At 45.4% G+C, this 22,127-nt stretch overlaps 2 protein-coding genes across 4 annotated transcripts in view; one reads left to right on the top strand and one right to left on the bottom strand.

Moving 5' to 3' along the window:
- Positions 1 to 5,990, top strand: part of PHLPP2 (PH domain and leucine rich repeat protein phosphatase 2) — a 74,027-nt gene extending 68,037 nt beyond the window's left edge. For both annotated transcript variants that reach the window (XM_014529155.1, XM_005881163.2), the window contains one exon: positions 943 to 5,990. In XM_014529155.1, the coding sequence (XP_014384641.1) occupies positions 943 to 2,091 (1,149 nt within the window). In that variant the 3' untranslated portion in view covers positions 2,092 to 5,990. The remainder of the gene's footprint in view (positions 1 to 942) is intronic.
- A 2,960-nt stretch (positions 5,991 to 8,950) lies between these two features.
- MARVELD3 (MARVEL domain containing 3) lies at positions 8,951 to 21,859 on the bottom strand. Of its 2 annotated transcripts, none has more exons than XM_014529156.1 (3): positions 21,474 to 21,859; positions 20,494 to 20,627; positions 8,951 to 10,438 (listed from the first exon to the last, which is right to left on the bottom strand). In XM_014529156.1, exons 1-3 carry the CDS (start codon positions 21,659 to 21,661, stop codon positions 9,801 to 9,803), a joined length of 960 nt encoding a protein of 319 aa, XP_014384642.1. In that variant the 5' UTR covers positions 21,662 to 21,859; the 3' UTR covers positions 8,951 to 9,800. The 2 variants fall into 2 exon arrangements, with proteins under 2 accessions (XP_014384642.1, XP_014384643.1); XM_014529157.1 differs by lacking the exon at positions 8,951 to 10,438 and adding an exon at positions 14,012 to 15,461 and having other exon boundaries at positions 21,474 to 21,849.
- Positions 21,860 to 22,127: the final 268 nt, after the last annotated feature.

The raw sequence follows: 22,127 nt of genomic DNA, 5'->3' as shown, positions 1-22,127 counted from the left end.
ATATTTATTGTTTGCTTATTTGCTAAGCACTGTGCTTTCATTATTTTGTTTAATCTTCATAATAACACCCATGAAAGAATGGCTTTTATTTCCATTTTACAGTTGAGGAAAATAAAATTTAGTGTTTGTGATAAGTTCTGGTAAATAGAGAGCCAGGATTTTCACCCAGATAATGACTGCAACTCTGAAGTAAATATATTGATGGCTTTAGAGGTTTTGCTTGGTTTTATCTTGAAAAGAAATAAGTATCAAGTATCTGGCAGATGAACATTCCCATCTGTAACTAAGGTTTTTCCTTTTCCTTTAAGTTTGGAATTATACCAGTTGTGACTTGATCTGTTATTCATTTTTGGTTAAAATCCTTACAGAGTAGGTAAATTTACTACAGATTTCAGACCTTCCTTTTCTAGGCTAAATAATTTTGGAGATTACTTAATGCTTTAGCCACAAAGATTGCCTTAGTCATTTAATATCTTCCTGAATCTTTTCATTCCTAACTGTGCCTTTGAATGAGAAATCATTTTTAGTGACCCATCTGAGTTCTGGCCTCTGTGAGAATACTAGTGATGGAGAATTAATGATAGCTCTGATTCTTGTTTTTCTAACAGGTGTCTTTCTATTTAAGGACATGCTGAGGTCTTTACTTCATGTTAAAGCAAATACCTTTTGAGATTGAGGTGCCTTTTAGCCACTTCATTTTAATTGGTTTTATCTTTAGTCCTCTGAACTATTCAGTATAACCATCTGATATTTTGTTCTTTTAGAATTTTATACATTTATTTTTGTAAGGCCATTTAAAATTACACAGATCTTAGGAAAAACCATAATAGATGTCAGTTCTGTGTTTGTTTTTTGTAGAGCCCTAAGCATTGTGAGATAGAAAGATATGAATTGTATGTCATTGCTGCTTGTTTTTCAAAATTTGCATTCTGCTGCCTCTAGGATAACAAAGTGAATGGGGTAACCTGCTGCACCCGGATGCTGGGCTGTACATACCTCTACCCTTGGATCCTCCCCAAGCCCTACATCTCTTCCACTACACTTACCATTCAGGACGAGTTGCTGATTCTGGGAAACAAAGCATTGTGGGAACACTTGTCGTATACAGAAGCTGTCAGTGCAGTGCGTCACGTACAAGACCCATTAGCAGCTGCCAAGAAGCTGTGCACATTAGCCCAGAGCTACGGTTGTCAGGACAATGTGGGGGCAATAGTGGTTTATTTGAACATTGGGGAGGAAGGCTGCACTTGTGAGATGAATGGGCTCAGCCTCCCAGGTCCTGTGGGATTTGCTCCAACCACCACCATCAAGGACCCTCTCAAGCCAACCACTCCTTCCTCCAGCAGTGGGATCGCCTCTGAGTTCAGCAGTGAGATGTCCACGTCAGAGGTGAGCAGTGAGGTGGGATCCACTGCTTCTGATGAACATAACACTGCTGGCCTGGATGCCAGCTTGCTCCCTCGGCCAGAGAGGCGCTGCAGCCTCCATCCCACCCCCACCTCTGCGGTGTTTCAGCGCCAGCCTTCGTGTGCGACTTTCTCGAGTAACCAGTCTGACAATGGCCTGGACAGTGACGACGACCAGCCCGTTGAAGGGGTCATAACCAATGGCAGCAAAGTAGAAGTGGAAGTGGATATCCATTGCTGTCGGGGGAGGGAGAACTCGCCCACGCTCCCAAAGAATTCTCCCGCCCCACGTCCTGAGGAGCATGGGAGAGGATTGTTTTTTGGGATCCGAAGACAGAACAGTGTGAACAGTGGCATACTTCTGCCAATGAGCAAGGACAAGATGGAGCTACAGAAGTCTCCCTCCACCTCCTGTCTCTATGGGAAGAAACTCTCCAATGGCTCGATTGTACCCCTGGAAGACAGCCTGAACCTCATTGAAGTGGCCACAGAAGCACCCAAGAAGAAAACGGGCTATTTTGCTGCCCCCACTCAGCTGGAGCCAGAGGATCAGTTTGTTGTACCTCGTGACCTGGAAGAAGAAGTGAAGGAGCAAATGAAGCAACACCAGGAAAGCAGGCCCGAGCCTGAGCTGATTGAAGAGGATCGGACCGAGCTCCCTGAGGAGTTTGACACAGCACTGTAATCCTCCCCAGCAGCTCAGTGTTAGGGAAGGCTGTGTGGGGTCGGGGTGGGGGGCCCTTCCAGAGGCATTTTGCCTCTGCATTTCTAAACCATAGATGAGGGGGGTAGAACTTGGAGCCAAAAATGGTGAGAGCTATCAGGGTCTTCTCTGGATAAGCTAGTAAACACCATCAGTGTTAAGTTTCACATTTAACCTGCACTGGGATTCCCAGAGCTACTGGGAAGAAAGCAGATGTTGCTCTGTATCAGTCCTGCCACCTGCCATTAACCCTTTCTCTCCTAGGATAATTTTGAGAATTTGCCTGCCTGGGCAGGAAAGGGACTATTTCTGTGGAGGAAAATAACTGAAGATGATTCCCTTTACTGATTGCTGCTGATGGATCTCTATGACAGAGGAATCACCTTATATCTCAACCTTACTGATGGGATGTGATGTGACTAGTCACATGACTTTTCATTCTTCTCTACGAGAATACAGCCTATCAAAATGATGTTTATTGGAAATGTAGAACCAATCAAACAGATAATTTATGTATGTAATGTAACGAGAGCACTTTTCATTGACTGTGAACTTTTTATTTTCAAATCTGCACTCGAGCCAATCTTCTTAGAGGCAGCCCAGCACCTTCGTCTCCATAGGTAGAATGAGCATCAGGTGTTGGAGCCTTGCATGAGGGTACTAGGCAGGGTCCTGGGAAATTGATTTAATTGTTGGATGTCAGACTGTGAAAGCTCCTGAAAAGCTTGTGGGGATGAAGATGGGAAAGAAGTGAAGACTAAGACTACTTTCCCCAAATCACAAAAAAGAGAAAAGCTATTAACGAATGTGACACCTGCTAGGAGTTTCCCAGCAGGTCACAAGAGGGGCATTTGGGGGTTGGCCTCTTTCATAACACCTGATGGAGTGGACGTCAGCCTCTGGTGTGTAGGGCCAAGGCTGATGCTGCTCACATCCAAGTAACGGTGAGTTATAGCAGATGACCCGGAACAGACGGGCTGAATGAGAACAGAGGATGGATGGAGCTCAGGTGTTAGGTTCCTTCTCTTACTCTAGCTTAGGAATGGTTTTCTAAAATGTTGCAAGTGAGTGGAGAGTTCACCTCTTTAGTGTTTAACAGAGTACTGAAAACTGCTTATCCACGTCACATGGTTTGAGAATACTGGGTTTAATTATTAATATAAGAAAGAATTTAAAAATCCTAAGCTCACAGAAAACCTGGTTTACTATATTTTTTGCACATTCCACGTAACCCTAGCAAAATGCAGTTCCTTCCATATTTCTGTTCTGTTGCCTATTCCATTAGAAGATTTACGTAGGAAAATGACTTTCTATTTATTCCTACAAAATTTTGACACTGCTTGATTTTACCCAATGGGGACTATGCTTTGAATGATTTCTAGAATACTTTCACAATTCAAAAGAAAGCAGAGTGGAACCATTTTTAATTTGTTTCATGAGCAATAATGTTAAAGATAGGGTTGAAATATACGTAAGGAGGGTCCTGTCCACAAATGGTTGGTCATCATGTGTCTTCACCCTTTCAGAGGCCCCATACCCACATGCGTGTTTTGGTGGGGTACATACACTCTTGGGGGATTCCATACCACTTCAGTGACCAAGTTCAACCCCTCAAGAATCTGAATTTGGGTCCCCAAATTTTCAGGAATACTTGACTTCCCTGTGTCAAACTACTGGTCAGCTACTGCAGAATTTTAGAACTCAGGTCTTGATGTGAAGTGGGGAACATAGTAGTTCATACAAAGTTTAGGTGCTGTTAGAAAGATGGGAACAATAGTGTGTTGCTGCCTTATTTTTATATAGGAAAATGGAAAAAAAAAAGTGAAGGGAAAATGAAAATGAAGGAAACACCCAAGATAATAGTGATGGGTGATGTAAAACATCTTTCTACCCAGACAGCAGAAGCTCTGAGTTATAGAATAGTGATGTTGTCTAGAAGAGAAAGTTGTTTTGGGAATATACCACTTTAATAGTATAGTCTCTTAAAAATTGCCCTTTATCTGTGAACCTTCTTCTTGTCTTCTCTTTGTTACTCACCCTTAATGGAACCATCACGAAACCCACTTCTGAAATGGCTTTTCCAGAAGTTAAATGTATTTACTTTCAGTCAGAAGAACTCCGAAGTTCCAGATGTTCTGTGTGGTAGATTTATTTTCAGGAAATATTAAGTTGTGTTGGATATCTTTAATATAGGCTATACCAAAACTATTTATTCTTTTTTGTAACTTCCTTTAGTTCATTTTTCTCTATAATTGCTCTGTATTAACACAGAGGGTAAAAAGGCCATAGCCCATTACCAAAAATATACAGAATCTTCTGACCTGTGAGGTCGTTTGCAGTCATTGTGTGAACCGATTAGACTGTCAGGTGGTGAAAGACAGTAATTTGTCTCCAGGTGAATGTAACCTACTTCCTAGGACTTTACCCAGAGGATGTGTTCCCCAGGTGGGCAGAGAACCATTGATCTCTAGTCCAGAGATCCTGGCCTCTGCATGATTCTCAGGTCTCCGTGTGTACCTCCCATTTAATAGAAAAGTTTAAGAGAATTTCTGAAAATAACACCACTCCTACTGATGGGAGCAGTTCAGCAGTCCTATGGAAGAAAGAAAAATACACGCGTCTTGGCAGCCATGGTATTCTTCCTTTTATCCACATGAATCGGGAATATATGTGAACATTTGAATGCTGGTATATCAGAGCTACCGTGCTACCATAGAGTCATTGAATTACCACTCCTAATGCAAGTGAAGGTTTTATTATACTACTGTGAGTGTGAGTATGTGTGCAATACATTTGTGAGTTCCTCTTCCTGGTGTGTAGAAGAGCCAACACGAGCAGCGTGGTAATCATTGGGTGCTATTCTAATTGTTTGTAGCGAGTGCTATTTTTCAGGAGATGGAGCCAGTTAGTTAGGTTTGGCTGATCTACTGAATATCATGTGATGCTCTTCTTCCCATGTAGACCTTCAGCAAAAGCAGGTACTTGGAAGCCACAGGCTCACCTTCTGTCTCTACTCAATAATTATTAATGAAGAGACCTCCATAAGGGAGCACTTGGCTGTTATCAATAAATGTACCAATTATTAAACAGTCTCCAAGCCATTCAGTGATGTCTGCAGCATCACGATAGAACTGTCTTGTGTCACTTTTTACTTCCCTCTGGGTGGGGCCTTTTAGACTCCCCAATCATGGAGGCAAGTTAATCTTTCTCTCCAGGTAGTGACTTTTGCCCCATAGCTGGGTAAGCACTTCCTAGATTGAGAAAAGCAGCTACAGTAAATCCTGCTCTGTTTCCCTCATTTGGTGATCATTCAAATCACACATAAGCTCCCTGTACTCTAATTTCATGCACTTCTCCCAGACGCTATGGGTTTTCTCTCACTGTTGCCAATGGACGTCACCCAAACAGTGAGTTCCTATCTTACGGTTTTGTGCAATCATCGTCGTATTGTAGTCCTAAGACTCATTATAGTGTATTTTTGATATTTTTGAAATGTGTTAAATTTTTTAATTCAATAATATGAGCCAGAGCATGTTGCAGCAAATCTATTATTTGTAAAAAATAACAATAACAACAATAATAAATAAAATAAAATGGAATATCTTTTTTCATGGCTTTGTTTTAAAATGAAATACCTGTTATTTTATAAATACTTTATTTTAGCATGCAACTGTAATTTTCTCTAACTTGTATGTAGAATTAGTTTCTTACCCAAAACACCATTAGGATTTTTCTGCTTTTTCTTGCTTTAGGGGAAGATAACAAATGAAACTACATTCCATGGCACTCTATGAAGCTATGAGTTAAGGGCAGAATAAATATTTTTGATCATCTTTTAAGCTGAAATAGCAATAAAGATTTTTTTATGCTAAGAAACATTATATTCTGACTTGGCTTATATGTTTTTTTTAAAAAAAATTCCAAAGACAGGAAACATGGTCCTTATTTACATGCAGGTGATCAGCTGACTCAAGGAAACTCAATTGTAAACAATCCACAGCTCTTAAATCAGAGCTGATGGTGATAGAGGAGCTAAGTGGGTAATCTGGCCGTCATGTTTGGTATAGTGTAATAATGGCTTTGGTATTAGAACTTCAGACATAACTGGTAGGTTTTGGCCCATAAAATACTTATAATCTAGGTAAGCCTCTAAATTATTCCTCTCTTCTATCCCCATTGACGTCTCCCAAATCTCTAGACTTCGAGCAAGGTTAGCTACCTCTTGCTCCAGGTGAAGTCCAAGTTGAAGTCCTTCTTCAGTTTCCTTAGCAGAGCAAACATTTTGAAAAGTTGGTTCACCAACTATTCATTGAGCACCTTCAGTGCACTGGGTTCAACCACCATCACCACCATCTACTTCAATACCTCAGTTCCATCAGACGCACACCTCGCTATTCCACGGGGCAGAAGCGAAATTTCCTGAGTGTGTTCTCTGCTTCCTGTGATACAATTCCCACCCGGTACACTGAAGGCCACGCGAGTACATTAGTCACAACACGTTCCAGTGTGTGAGTCATTGGTCCTGAGTTTTGCCTCTGCTATTTAGAAGGTTTGAATTTAGACAAGTTAACCTCTCCAAGGCCTGCCTCTCTCTCTCTCTCTCTCTCTCTCGTTAAATGGAAATCGTAGCTCTCAAGTTGTGACCTTAAATGAGATGATGCAAAATGCTACCTTAGCTCAGTAGTGCATCTGGCACAATGAGCAGTCAGCAAAATGTTAGCTACTGTGGAAACCACTTAACCTTGAACTTTGGTCTCCTCATTTAAAATGTGAATGATAAATCTTGACCTGCCTCCTCCAAGTGGTAGGAAATAAGCTGTGGTTGGAAACTGCAGACGTGGGTGTTGTGATCACAGTGAACGATGGGGCTCCAATCCCTCGAGAGGAGTTGAATCTTGGGAGCAGTGTTATAGCTGGGCCTAGACACAACGTTGGTGTCAGACAGGCCCAAGTCCTCATTTTATCAAGCACAACTCAGACACGGGACATGGTTTAGGGAACCTGGGAATACGTGCTAGGGGAGAAGAGTGTGCACGGTTATTCTTTTGGGGGGTGGGCTGATTTTTGCTGTGGTTAAACTTTTCACTGCTCTGCGAAAACTGTGGGGCTGAGGGTGACAGAGTGGAAGCGCCTCTTTGTGGCACAAATGTTTGTATTTTAACCTCACAGTGTAGACTTCCAGTTGTTTGTTTTCCTCTAGGCCAGTGGTTCTCAACCTGTGGGTCCAGACCCCTTTGGGGGTCAAACGACCCTTTCACAGGGGTCACCTAAGACCATGGGAAAACACATATATAATTATACATCCTGCATATCAGATATTTACATTACGATTCATAACAGTAGCAAAATTACAGTTATGAAGTAGCAACGAAAATAATTTTATGGTTGGGGGTCACCACAACATGAGGAACTGTATTAAAGGGTCGCGGCATTAGGAAGGTTGAGAACCACTGCTCTAGGCTTTACTTTTTGTAAAAGTATAATCTAGATCAGTGGTTCTCAACCTTCCTAATGCTTTCCTAATGCCGCGACCCTTTAATACAGTTCCTCATGTTGTGGTGACCCCCAACCATAAAATTATTTTCGTTGCTACTTCATAACTGTAATTTTGCTACTGTTATGAATCGTAATGTAAGTATCTGATATGCAGGATGTATTTAGGTGACCCCTGTGAAAGGGTCGTTTGACCCCCAAAGGGGTTGTGACCCACAGGTTGAGAACCACTGATCTAGATAATCTCCCATTTCTGGAAGAGGTTCCGTTTTGATCCTTTGCTGGGATAGTTTCTGTAAGAATTAGCTATTGAGAGAATTTGAGAGGAGCAAGGAAAGGCACTATGTTATAGGGAGGAGAGTCAGCAAACAGGCAGGCGGGAAAACATATTAGAGGAACATGGCTTTGACTTAATTTTCTAAGTCATTTTGGTAGATGTTGAAACAGGATTATGTTTGCTGGTTTCTTTCTGTATAAATAATGTCAAAATTGCTGTTCCCAGAAATTTCTAAAAATTTGGTTTGAATTTATTAATAGTTTGATCTTGTTTATAATGTGACCATAAAAAATTATTTGAAAAAAATAGTGATTGAAAAGCAAGAGGAAAATTAGGGGGAAAAAACCCTCTATACTTTATATAACATATATTTGCAGTTGTATCTGACATGAGCTGAAAATCTGAGACGTAAAGTATAAGAACAGTTATAAAACTTTAGGTTAAAATTATTGAAAGAACTTTATTTTTAAGATTCAGTGTTCATGATCTGTTGCACTATGAAAACAGTTCAGGGTCATGAGAGGTTATAATCTATCTCTGAAGATCTACTCTGTAGACACTGGCAGGGAAAGCAGCAATGAAGAGGCCTCCCATAACCATCTAGAGTCTAGTAAAATTAACTACTTGATCTTTGAAGTCGTTAAAAAACCTTTTATAGCAGTGATGGCGAACCTTTTGAGCTCGGCGTGTCAGCATTTTGAAAAACCCTAACTTAACTCTGGTCCCGTGTCAGATACAGAAATTTTTTGATATTTGCAACCATAGTAAAACAAAGATTTATATTTTTGATATTTATTTTATATATTTAAGTGCCATTTAACAAAGAAAAATCAACTAAAAAAATGAGTTCGTGTGTCACCTCTGATACGCGTGTCATAGGTTCGCCATCACTGCTTTATAGTCTAGTAAAATTAACTTGATCTTTGAAATAAATAACACGTTTAAGAAGTTTATGACTTTTAAAAAAATGTTTTAATTGATTTCAGAGAGAGGAATAGAAACATCAATGATGAGAGAGAATCATCATTCGGCTGCCTCCTGCACGCCCCTTCTTGGGGATCGTGCCCTCAACCCAGGCATATGCCCTGACCGGGAATCGAGCCGTAACCTCCTGGTCCATAGGTCGATGCTCAACCACTAAGTCATCCCAGCCGGGCAAGAAGTGTATGACTTATGGGAGCCCCATATTTCAGAAAAATATTTCAGGAAGGCTGAATTCCAGTTGAGTGACTTGCAACAAAAAGAAACTAACTTGGAATGTGGCAATAAAACCCAAGACATTTTCTCTCAGCTCTAATACAGGAATCTCAAGGAGGAACATGCATGCTACAAGCATCTCTCTTCATGTGTCAGAAACCCAGCCTCCCATCTCGCTCCTTGGGATCCAGGCAGTCGGCACACTGCCCTGTGGGCAGAACAGTTTCCCTCTAGGAGAGGGTCGGATGACTCGTTTAGAATTCAGTCACACAACTGCTTTAAAAGCATTCTCCTGGGACCACATAGGAGGGGGTATGGCATGTTTCTTTTGGTGAATCTCAATAGTTGAGACGGGTGAGATATTCCTACTAGAACGCCAGGCCTGCTACCCCTGATGTGTAGTTCTCAACTTTCAGGATTTCTCTGGCTACTTAGCCATCATCACCTTACCATCTGGTGCGGGAGCCAGACCATAAGTGCATATCCAAACTTCTGATGTTCTTTGTAGCAAAGGTGGGGGAGATTTTTTTTCCAAGCTTTGAGCTTGAAAAGCTCCCTGTCAGAAAAATGAGATGGCCATCTAGCTTTGCATCGGTACCAAAGCGAGCATTTATAAAATCCTGTATGTGAAAACACCAGTCGTCAACTGTGCGATTTTAAAGGACTCCTCTTTCTGAGAGGAACCAGGGAGGCTGGCTGACATTTAGGTTCTGAGAAGAAGACCTCAGAGTGTTCCGGACCACAGGTACTCCGGTCCCGCACTGTAGTTTCTGTGCTGCTCTCGGCTGTCTCTGTAGAGCTTCTGTTCTCGGTAGCTCCGGAGGGCCAGCACCACGCTGACTCCGTACATTATCACCAGGAGACAAGCAAAGGTGGCTGCTGCCCCGTCGGTGCCTGCCAGCTGGCAGTTCATCCAGGTGAGGCCTTTGCGGGCATAGAGCCTCTCTCTTCTCTTGCAAGTGTCTGTGGCATTGATCCGCAGGGCTACGTGGAGGAAAACGCCGATGCCCACGCAGTAGCCCACTGCGGCCAGGAGGCTGAAGGCGGCCTCCAGGACGAGCCACTTCCTTGGCAGTTTGGTGAGACTCTTGGCTCCTTGGAGTAACACACCCATGGTGAGGACACCCAGCCCCAGGGACACCGCCACGCCGCCGTAGATGAGGGGCGCCCGGAGGACTGTGTACTGCTGGTCCAGCTGCCGGACCTGCTCCAGCTCCGTGCCCTCAAACGGTGAGTAATAGTTGTTCCCGAAGCCGCCACCACTGGCAAAGCTGGCGCTGAATCCAGCCAGGACGAAGTAGGAAGCCACGATACACATGAGAACCATCCCATTCAGTATCACCTCCACTATCTGCACCACACCTAGGAGGAGAGAGTCGGGATTTAACACGGACAGCACGCACCCAGGAAACCTCTCTAGGGCAGGCCAGAGAAATCCTGTGACGTGACTTTAAGGACATGGTCAGATGCAACATGAACAGCCTTGGATTGTTTTCCAATATTCATATGTTTGAATAAGCAAAATGTCACCCTGAAAATTTTTTTGGCAGCTTACAAAAAAAAAAAAATAATTAAACCTACACTTACCGTGTGACCCTGGAACTGTACTCCTGGATTCTTATCCTAAAGAAATGAAAACAGGGCTACACATGTATAGGGATGTGCACAGTAGCTTTATTTGTAGTAGCCAAATATCCGAAACAACCCAAATGCCCTTCAGTGGGCGGATGGTTAAACAGTCTGCCACACCCATACCAAGGAATAATCAACAGTAAAAAGAAACAAACTGTTCATACAGGCAACAAAGTGGATGGGTCTCAAGAGAATTATGACGAGCTGGGGGGCGGGGGGGAAAGCCAGTCTCAAAAGGTTACGCACTGTATGATGCCATTTATGTAACGGTCTCAAAATGACGAAATGATAGAGATGGAGAACAACACAGCTGTGGTTGTTGGGGCACGGGGATGAGTGGGAGTGGGGAGGGGAGAGGGCATGCGCGTGACTATTAGGGGGGAACACAAGGGATGAGGGAACAGTTCTAGACTTGATGATGATGGTGGCCACACGGATCTACACGTGATAAAACTGCATGGGACTACACACAAAGACATGAGTGCGTGTAAAATGGTGACCTCTAAGCTTTGTAGAGTTGTGATATTATACTATAGTTATGCAAGATGTTTCCATTGGAGAAAATTGGGAATAGGGTACACAGGATCTCTACTATTTTTTGCAATTTGTTTTTGTTTTGTTTATCTCACTGGAAAATATTTTCTCTATTGATTTTTAGAGAGAGTGGAATGGGGGGGGAGAGAGAGAGAGAGAGAAACATCGATGTGAAACAGACACAATGATTGCCTCCCGCATGTGCCCCAACTGGGGCCGGGTTATCAAACCTGCAACCCAGGTCAGTGCCCTTGACTGGGAATCGAACCCAAGACCCTCTGTTGGCAGCCCAACACTCTAACCACTGAGCAAACCAGCCAGGACAGCAGTGTTTTATGAATCTATATTTATTTCACATTTTAAGGTTTTTTTAAAGATGCCCTCACTGGTTTGGCTCAGTGGATAGAGTGTCGGCCTGTGGACTGATGGGTCCCGGGTTCGATTCCAGTCAAGGGCACATGCCCAGGTTGCGCCCTCGATCCCCAGTGGGTAGTGTGCAGGAGGCAGCCGATCAATGATTCTCTCTCATCATTGATGTTTCTATCTCTCTCTCCTTCTCCCTTCCTCTCTGATGTCAATAAAAATGTATTTTTTTTAAAAGTTTTTTTAAAGATCAAAATGATGTAAGAAGATATAAACTGAGAAAAATCACTTGTGTCTCTGTCCACTCTGTTCTCTACCCCCAGCCACCTTCATGATTTTCTGATATAACTCACAGCGTTCCCTCATGCAAATAAAAACACACTCAAACCAGCCTCCCATCCCCCTTCCCTGGCTTTCACAAGGAAGCACACCCCATCTACTATTCTGCATCTTGCTTTCTTCATTTATTCTTCCCAGAGAGGTTTTCAGATCAGCTCCTACAGAGTTCATAGTCCTCGCTGTGTGGCCTCCAACCCCACTGGGTGGATATACCAGTCTATGCAGGGTCCTACTGATGTTTCCTTGGGGGCTTCTTACAAGTTGAAGGACCTACGCGTGCCATGAGACAGCAGGTGCCAGCAGGTGAAAGGAGACGAATGTCTTCTTGTCAGAGGTCAGCTCTCATGTGCAACTGACAGAAGCCCCGGGCTCCTCACGGCATCCTGCTGGCAGGTCTCCTGCCGTTCTCCCAGGGTTCAGACATCGAACTAAGAGAAAGGCATGTGGACCTGGGGTGGGGACGCCAGGTTCACGTCCCTGCTCTTGACCGCCTGTGACCTTGTCCCGTCACCGTCTCTAAGCCCCAGACACTTCACCTGAGCAATGCAGTAATGCCTGCCTGTCCTCCCACATGAAAATACTTGGAGAATCACAAAATGTTCTACAAGCGGGTGGTGATGCTGCTCAGTAACGTTTATGAAGTGGCAGGGGCTTAGAGATTTAGGAATAGGATAAAGGTATGAGAAGCGTGGCTTCTCAGAAGTCAGGAAAACCCTCTGATCCGCTAGGCGTACCACGCTGTTTCTGAACCACGTGGCTGATGACCAGTATCTCTGTCTAACGTACTTAGGCAACAGCTACTGGGCTTGCTGATCCTATCTCCTGCCGGGCCTACACGAATTCCTACGAGGTTCACGGGACACAGCAGTCAAGGGCCCCGACAGTTAAAGCGGACGGGTCACGAGAATTTTCGCTTCACATTACACAGTGTTTTACAAAGGATCATACTTGAAAAAGATCTTAGCTTGTAAGAACATGTAATCAATAACTTCCAAATGCAATGGGTATTTCATTTTAAAGCGTGCCTTTAACATTTATGTAAAACGTTTTTTGTACTTGTTCAATAGGAACTTATCTGGCCACTGGGTAAAGCTAGCAATAAGATGACTAGTCCGCGATGTGTTAAGAAGCTACATTCCTCTCATTTAAATCTGAGGTTAACATCAGGTCAGAACTGCCACCCTCCACCCCGACACTGAAGCTACTGGCCACTCTCCCTCCAGCAGAGCGTGTGAACTGACCCAGACACCAGCCTAATTCACGTGGAGTGACTTCCCCTCCCCTTGTCTCTGCCTTGGTGTTCCTTACGTATACATGGCAATACCTCACCCCCTGTGGAGAAACAGGACTCCTGTCCTACAAGATGTGGGAACCTGAATGTTTCCTTCTGGGACAGAGTCTGTTCAAACAGTGGACTCGTGACCCATACAGCAAACATCTGCGAGGCCGAAACGGAACAAATCTACATCTTGTCAACCAACCCACTGACGGCAACAATCTGCTGAAGGCATATGGCCACTGACTGCTGTCACAGTTCCAGCCAGGCGACCTGGCTTAGCTATAGGATCAGACAGGCCCAGGTATTCCCAGAGCTGTTAGTGCAGGACACAGACGCCAGGAGGAAAGAAACAGGTGAGCAGAGCCAGCAGTGGTCTCTGGTGAGACGGAACACGACGCTAGGACAGCAGAGGGCTCTGTAGAGGGAAGTGGAGACTCTGAACGTGAGATTTTTATTGTAAGTAGTGGCTTTCTCACTGAGGCTGCCTTGGTGCCTAATCATACACCCACGTCTGCCTCTGCACTGCAAATGTGAGCACCCTGAGGAGAGCAGGCCAAGTATTTATTTATCTAAGCCAAGCAGTAAATGAAAACAATTTTTACATTTCCTCTTCTCCAGGAGCAAATGTTGCTCATGCTGTCTTGTGTATTCTCCAATAAATTTTCTAAGCATATAGATATGCTTATTTCCTTTTCTAAACCCAAATGGAACTCGCCTCTTAAATGTGATGTTGCCTGTATTTAAGGGAATATTCTAAATGTATTTTAAAGAGAGCCATCACCTCTAAATTAAAATTTTCTTTGGAAGTTTATTAGACTCAAATAAAGCAAATAACATATTCAGTTGTACCAAGAATATATTGTAATGTACTATAAGTCACAATTTAACATGTAATAAGAACCCATGAAGTCGTCTGGTCAAAAGTAGCATTCTTCTTTTGAGAAAAAGTTGACATTCTTTAATTCTGCATGGACCCTGAATTCCAGACGCCGGGTTTTAGTCTTCGTACAATGGTACACTTGTAAGAGGTACAAAACACTTATTGAGCTTTCAAAGCCATGGTAAGGGGCCTTTTAGAATAGCTTCTTTGCAGCGAATTAATCTGATTCCTGTTTCCTCAGCCCACGCCTACCTCCAACTTAAATTTTACAGGAGCCTCCCAGCAATGCCAACCCTGCACCCAGGGCACGAAGGAAGTGAAGGACTGCGGAGTTCCGCGTGGAAAATACAGGGGCTGATCTGCTTAAGACAGCCATGCCTAGAAGAGTTCAGGCGGAGATGTCTTGTGTCTAATGTGGCTTTTCTTGAACTCTGAAGACAAGGTTCTTTAAATTCACTCATCATTTCCCTTTATTAATCAAGAAGTGCACGTTGCTGCAGCACATGCCTTTCCTGGTGGGTCTCAGGCTCCAGTTTTTGTTTTAAAAAGAATTTTGGTTAGTCCCTCACCAACAGAGGACTGAACCAGGCTTATGATGTCAGAGAATGACAGTCCACGCAACCCGGGCTGCGCCCAGCATCCCAGAGCTGGCCTGTTACTTGTCAAGCCTTGGCAAGTTCCGCAACATAGTCCCATAGATTCAGAGGAACTTACATCACTTACATTTGGCAGAACGTTTTTAAAAGCCTAAAACCCTAACATTTCTGCAGGCTTCTCCTTGAGCTTCCTGACCTTGCGGTAACCCCTGAAGGCCAGCACGGCCCCCATGGCAAAGACCCCAATGCCCAGGGCAGCAAAGATGCCAGCGCCTATATCTCCCCCATGCAAAGTGCAGCTGAAGCCGCGGTAGCCTTTGCTCTCGTACAGCGCCTCCCGCTCCTTGCACACGGGAGAGGCGTAGGCGGCCGACAGCGCGTGGAAGTAAAAGTACAGAGCGGGCACGTACGCCCCAGCGATGAGCATGTCCAGCGAGCCTTCGATCAGCAGCCACAGGGGGCAATGCCACGGGACCCGCAGGACGCCCAAGGCGATGAGGAGGCAGCAGAAGGCCATGAGGGCTCCGCCGTAGGCCATTGCCGCCGTGACCGTGGGCAGCTTGAGCTGGTAGAACTGGATGTCCAGCTGCTGCGCTTTCTCCCCATCAGCGCCATCGAAACCACTGTAAGCCCCTCCGAATTGGTAATAGTAAATGCCCCCCAGGCTGGCGATGCCCGTGTAGCCCCCCGTGGAATTGTAAGACACAGAGCTGCAGACCAGGATCAGCAAGTTCAGGAGAACCTCCAGCATTTGGCAGCAGGCTGCAAAAGAAGGGCGCGTTACCATTCTGAGATGCGGTCTCGCACTCGGAGATGCCCACCGCGAGGCTATCTTCCCTGGGGCAGCGCCAACCACAGCTGTCTTTTTTTTTTTTTAAATATATTTTATTGATTTTTTACAGAGAGGAAGGATGAGAGAGAAACATCGATCAGCTGCCTCCTGCACTGGTGATGTGCCCACAACCAAGGTACATGCCCTTGACAGGAATCGAACCTGGGACCCTTGAGTCCGCAGGCCAATGCTCTATCCACTGAGCCAAACCGGTTAGGGCACAGCTGGCTTTTTTTTTTTTTTTTTTTTAAGATTTTATTTTTAGCTTTAGCTGGTTTGGTTCAGTGGATAGAGCACTGGCCTGCGGACTGAAGGGTCCGGGTTCCATTATGGTCAGGGCACATGTCCAGGTTTTGGCTCGATCCCCAGTAGGGGGCGTGCAGGAGGCAGCCAATCAATGAGTCTCTCTCATCACTGATGTTTCTCTCTCTTCCTCTCCCTTCCTCTCTAAAATCAATTTAAAAATATTAAAAAGATTTTGTAATTTTTATAGAGAGAACGGGAGAGGGAGAGAGAGAGGGGAACATTGACATGAGTGACACATCGATCAGTTCCTCCTGCACGACTCCTACAAAGTATGATCGAGCCGCAACCTGGGCATGTGTCCTGACAAGGAATCTAACTGGCAACGCATTGGTACCTGGGATGATGGCCAACCAACTGAGCAACACCGGCCACGGCCCAGCTGGCTTTTTATTCTGCCCCCTGGAAGGCCCGAACAGCCAAAGCTGCAGTAGATGGCAGCAGGGAACTGTGGTCTCCAGAAATGATGTCAGAGATACTTTGGACTGAAAAGAGTGACTCTCAAAGAGGGCAAAGCAGCCTGCCCCAGGTGGGGTGCAAGACGATGCTGGAGAAAGCAGGCCAGTGAGCTGAGAGAGGCATCCTCCACGGAAGGCAAGAACTTGCTCTGCACCAGCCCTGCCCTGCCAGAAAGACTGAAAAGTGGCTCTCTCCCCGTCAGCTTTGTTTCGTGGCTCTCTTCAGTTTGAAAGAGGAGACGTCTCCAAGTTGGAAGGAAATTGCAATATAGAACTTAACATAATAATGAAGTTAGAAAAAAAAGTATGGAAGATACGCCTCAAAATGTTAACCATGGTTCACCTGTATTAGAAATAGGGGCAATTAAGTTAATTAAACCCATTACAGAATTAAAGAGACATAATTGGGTTTATTCTTAGACTTGAACGCAGTGTGCTTTACAGTGTAACTTTGGTTTCCTTAGTTTTCCTAAAGGGCACGCCTGGACCTTGATATCTTCCCAGAGCGGATTCTCTCAGGGCCCCTGGCTTCTTCAGGCATGGAAAGAGCTCCAGCTCATCGAGCAAAGCTGGCTGCTCCCTTCAAACCAGCTTTGCTGAGAGATAACTCACCCTCACAAAACAGCCCACCCTCAGCACACAGCGTGGGGTCTGGCAGGTAATCAATCACATAATCATCACCAAGATACAGACCATTCCATCTGCCAGAAAGTTCCCTGGAAAGCTGACCTTTGTGGTCAATCCCTCCCCTTCCTCCTCAGGCAACCACTGATGAGCTTTCAGCCAGTAGGAGGTCTGCCTTTTCTAGAATTTCATACAGCTGTGTACTCTCTAGTGTGTCTCAGAGTCATGACGCTGGGTGCTTCTGAGTTGGGACCTGCGCTGCTGGAGGGGCTGTGGTGGTCAGCTGACTCTGAGGTTAGGGGTCAGGCGGTCAGCGTCTCCCTGCGTTGAGAGAACCAGATGTTGTGCCGGGTCCACTTGGTCTGTATAGGAAGCTGTTCTATCTACACTCTAATCGACATGATGAGCTCTCAAATATCTTTACACTTTAGAATTTCCCCCTAAAATGCAAATAGCATTGTTTTCTTTAAGTATAAAAGTAACACATCCTTACAAAAAATGTAGATAAAACAAAAATACATCATGTAAAATTTAACTAAATTCCAACCAATAATAAAAAAAACACACACAGTTTTTCTTCTGGACTGTTCTGCTATCTCTATTATAAAAACCCCTTGGTCATGACACCGTCATGGTGGAACGACCAAAGACTGATGATCACCAGGAGGCTGCGTGCGCGGTTGGGCGGGGCTGCGAGATTTCTCGGGCTAGGCTTCTAGTATATACATAGTTTTGCCATTGCTTATTTCCTTCTTTAGGTAAGAACAGGGTCCTACTCTGTCTACTGTTTATATAACCCACTTTTTCACTTAAGAATGTAGTGTGAACATTTTTTCTATCTCAGCAAAAATGTATCTACTTAATGATGTTAAGGGATGTAAAGAATACCGCGATGACTTTAAGAAATTCCAATGTAAAGGACATTTAGGCTTTTCCCAATGTTTTGCTAATGGGACCAAATACATGCTATACATATCTTATTGGAGTGTGGGGATGACTAGAGCTCCCACAGGTGCTTATTCCCATTTTAGATTTAAAAGAACCAGAAAAGAACCACCAAGGCCACGAGGGATGTGCAGGGGTTTCCGTTTTTAAAAATAAAGGCTCAGAGGCTCTCCAGGGCGTCCTGCCCCTGAAGGAATCGGGCTCTCGGATAAGCCCCTCTCTCCTGAGAAGCAGTAGTTCATTTGTGGGCATTCCCTCCTCCGACCTGGGCTGCATCAGATCTGCTAATGAGTTAACAACTCTTAAAGTCAAACGTGGTTTGAAATCGTGGTGTAAGTTTAGTTCAGATAATTACTGGGTTAGGGTATTAAATAAATACCTAAAAGGAGTGGGGGGGCTGAGAATAGTAATTGGGGGGAAACCCCACAAGTCTCCATCCTGAATCTTTCCAGCGTGATCACAAGTCAATGCCACTGGCTGTGGGAAGCCACCTCAAAACTCCAATCTCCAGGCTCTGATCCGAGTGAGAGACACACACCACTGACTCTAGGGGTTGCAACTTTCCTGGGAGAAAATTAAATTAAATTTTAAAGATGCTTTGCAAGTAAGGCTATAAACGGAATGCAAACATCATCATGCTGTGTTGGTTTTTTTAAATTCTTTTTTTTTTAAACAACTTCCTTTTTACATGGCCTAGGTCTTCTGTGGTCATCTCCATGATGATTTGAGCACAAGGGACTAAAGTGAGAGGGAAGGAGAAGCTGCTCCAAATGCCAATTGGGGGAGCCGGAAGGGGAGCAGGAAATGTACTTTCTTCCCAGGGAACATGTAACGCCTCACCTGTCCCTCCAAATCATGAGCGAGCACAACCTACACACAGACAGGGTTCCTGGTGATCTGCTACCCACATTTGTATTTGCTCTTTATCCTCAGCATCTGATGATTTTAGTCTCTGCCCATAAAAGTGGATTGGGAGCCTCTCTCTTTCTGTCAGCATTCTCAGCGTTCCACGGAATGTCTTAAGTTAGGGTGATTCATAGCTCAACTTCAGGGTCTCCCCTGGAAGCTACAGGGGGCCACAGCTGCCCCCCTTCCCCGCCCCACTTCTGCCACTTTGTTGGAGGAAGGAGGGTATGATTTTGTCGACAAGGAAAAGAGATCATAAAAGATGGACGCTAAGACGGGTGACCTTTCTCCAGGCATGCATTTCCTGCTGGAGAACAGTTCCTGGTGTTTAATGGCTGGTTCTGTCAGCACAACACCTTATTGTGTACTTCTTACGGGCCTCTGCGTGCACAGAGATCTTTATAAGCCCTCGTTTGTTAGCTTCTTGTTGGTGAATCATCCTTTCACAATCTTGACTCAGAAACCCAACCTCTAGGCCCAAAGCCAAATAGCCAGAAGCAATCAAAGGTAGTAAATCAGGGTGTGCTTGGTCAGGAGCCTTAAGCTCTGCCCTCTCTTCTTGGTAAATCAAGCACAGAAGAAAACATATTTCTAGGGAGAAACCTGTTAACCAGCCTGGTGTATTCCTATTATTTACTAGTATATCATCCAGGAAAGAAGAAAGGCCCTGCAAGTAAACCATTTCAGGCCTGAGCGTCAGGCTCTACGTTTCCAGTCCAGCTCTTTCGTTTAACAGCTGTGTGACTTTGGGCAACTTACTGTGTCTCTCTGAGCTTCAGCAGTTGCTGAGAGAATTAAAAGCAATGCGGTTGTGCCAACATATGTAAACTGACGTGAGGATTCTTGGTCTAGGATTGCCTCGAGCCCCTCAGTGAAAGTTCCATCTAATCCTATAATCATGTATGTCCTTGTAATCCTCCTAAAATACATTTTCAGGTGTAAGGTCCATGACTCCTCTCCCTCGGGCGGAGAAATTTCCCCTCCCTTACTCATTCACAGCCTAGGAAAATTTCCCAGCCAGTCATGTGCGCCATCAGGGATCACCCTGACAAACCAGATTTCCTTCTTTGCTGGCAAGGCCAGGACGCTGCCGGCATGGGAACTCTGGGAAACCACATGGAGCTGGCACATGATATTAATTAACTGTTTCTTCAAATTCTGGGTGCCAATAAGTGTGTTTTTTGTTTGTTTGTTTTTATGAAACAGAATAGAATAGAAATTACTCATGCACTTCGTGTATTGTTTCTTGATGTGTGTGTGTGTGTGTGTGTGTGTGTGTGTGTGTACCTGGTCAGAGTGTAAAATAACATTTCTTACTGTGAGTCTCAGCCAAGTTTAAAGCCACAATGGAGTTTGGGCATCAGATCTCTTATGAACTGCAACCCAGCTGCTCCCTCCAGGTGACTTCTCTACCTCAGCTCTCTGACAGCTGGCAGCTCAGAGCTGGCTCTACCTGTAGACCCTGCAGTTCACCTGGAGCTTAAAAACTGCAAATGTGGCCTCAGCAGACCCTGGGGAACTTTTGAGGAGAGGCTTGGGAAATCTAGCTGCACCTTTCAGGCATTTCTACTTTCTTTTTTTTTTTTTAGAAAACAAGAACCTCATGCAGGAATGGGAACGAAAATGCTAGGAACCCAATTCTGCTTGAACTTATGCGTTACCAGTCGAGACCCTTCCAGAACCACCAGCGACAGCGAATGGCCAAACTGCCTCCCCAGTGGCTCACCTCTCCCAGTGCACAAGTATCTGCATTTGTGGCATTCCAGGAGTCCTTCCGCCTCTGACTGGTAGTATTCCACGTCCTCCCGTCCAGGCCTGGGGTTCGAGGGCAGATATAGCCCCGAAGGGGGTTCACTGTAACTAAAAACATACACCACGGCCATTAGGGGGCCTCGATTTCAATAGCTTGTTCAGTATTAGAACTCTGGACACCGCAGGCTGGGCCCAGACATCAAACAAGGAGCAGAACAGGAACAAAATCTGCCGGGGTATTTCAACACTCCAGGGAAGTCTCTGGTTCAGCCACCCCAGAGGGCATCCACTCTGCTAACTACCCCCATTACTTATCCCTGGATGCCCTCTGCTAACCATCTCCAGCCTTCGGTGCTGGTTGGTCAGCCTGGGGGCGCCATCTAACCGGGCAGATGGCAGCCGCCTTCCTAAGCTTCTCAGTCCAGCATGGACCAGGCCACTTCAACACTAGTTTGCCTTCACACGGCTCTGATGCCCGGGCTGGGGACGGGGCACTGACGTGTAAGGCAAGCTAAAACGTAGCTCTGTCATTTCCCACGCCACACAGTCGCAATGCCATGTGGCTTTACTAGTAGTCAGGGAAACAATGGCTGGTCCCTGTGACTCTATCCGGGCACACCTTTTGTCACTGTTCGGCTAGTTGGTTCTAGATAAGGTAACATAAACTCAGGAGAGCAGCTTTCCCGCTATGTGAACACAACAGGTGGAGGGACCGGGCTGAACCCCACAAGTCCCACAGCAGAGGGGAGCCTGACTCCTCCCCTTAGAGACGTGGGCAGGTGTCAAAACCCAGAAGGAAGTCATCACCGTAGGTCCTGTCTGCTTCCTTGTTGGCCTGGCACACATCCTGGGCGTCGGTGGATTGGGATGGGATGCTCGGTGGGGTCTAGGACCCCCTCCTGTCCTCCCTTCCATCCCCACCCTCTCCCAGATCACAGTCTCCCAGCACATCACCCTGCTTCCAGCTCACGGGCTTGGTGGGAACTCAGTGTTCTACCGGGCAGGGGTGGCAAAGTTTGCTCAGACAGAGGGAGGTGTCTGACAAGGTCATGGCATCTGAATGGGGCTGCCCAGGAAGACCTCACTGACAAAGGGGGGGGGGGACCTTTGCCCTTCAATGGGCAGTTTCTGGTAGATTTCATTCTTTGGTTAAAAGTGTAGCTTCCTCCAGCTGCCTGTGTTTGAAATACGTATATCCCTGGGAGGGGTTACGCATTAAACTATTAACCCAACACTGGGCTGACTTTACTAGGTCTGGGCCTCCAGGAAACGGGGACTTTGGGGAAGGCTGGTTCTGGAACAGGAAAAGGGTGTGAAGCCCCGAGGGGCAGCCCTGTGACCACGTGGTGGGGGATCAGGGAGGAGCCTCAGGTTAACTCCAGCTACATCTCCTCCTTCCCACCCCTTCCCTTCCCCGCCCTGAAGTCCTCTCTATCTCCTAACCTGGTGCCTCGGCTCTGCCCCTGCTAACAGGGGTGGTTTCTGCTCTATTAATCGAGTTCAGGTCAAGGCGTGGGGGCTCCATAAGGTTTTCCTTCCAGCCCAAGTAAGAGCGCAAAGGAATGGCACTGTCTGCCTTTAGACCGGCTTCCAAGGGGCCCGGGCGCG

This window comes from Myotis brandtii, unplaced genomic scaffold (assembly GCF_000412655.1).
Source record: "Myotis brandtii unplaced genomic scaffold, ASM41265v1 scaffold670, whole genome shotgun sequence".
Lineage (NCBI taxonomy): Eukaryota > Metazoa > Chordata > Mammalia > Chiroptera > Vespertilionidae > Myotis > Myotis brandtii.
The sequence above is the reverse complement of the archived record's forward strand: the minus strand, read 5'-3'. Positions and strand labels throughout refer to the sequence as shown.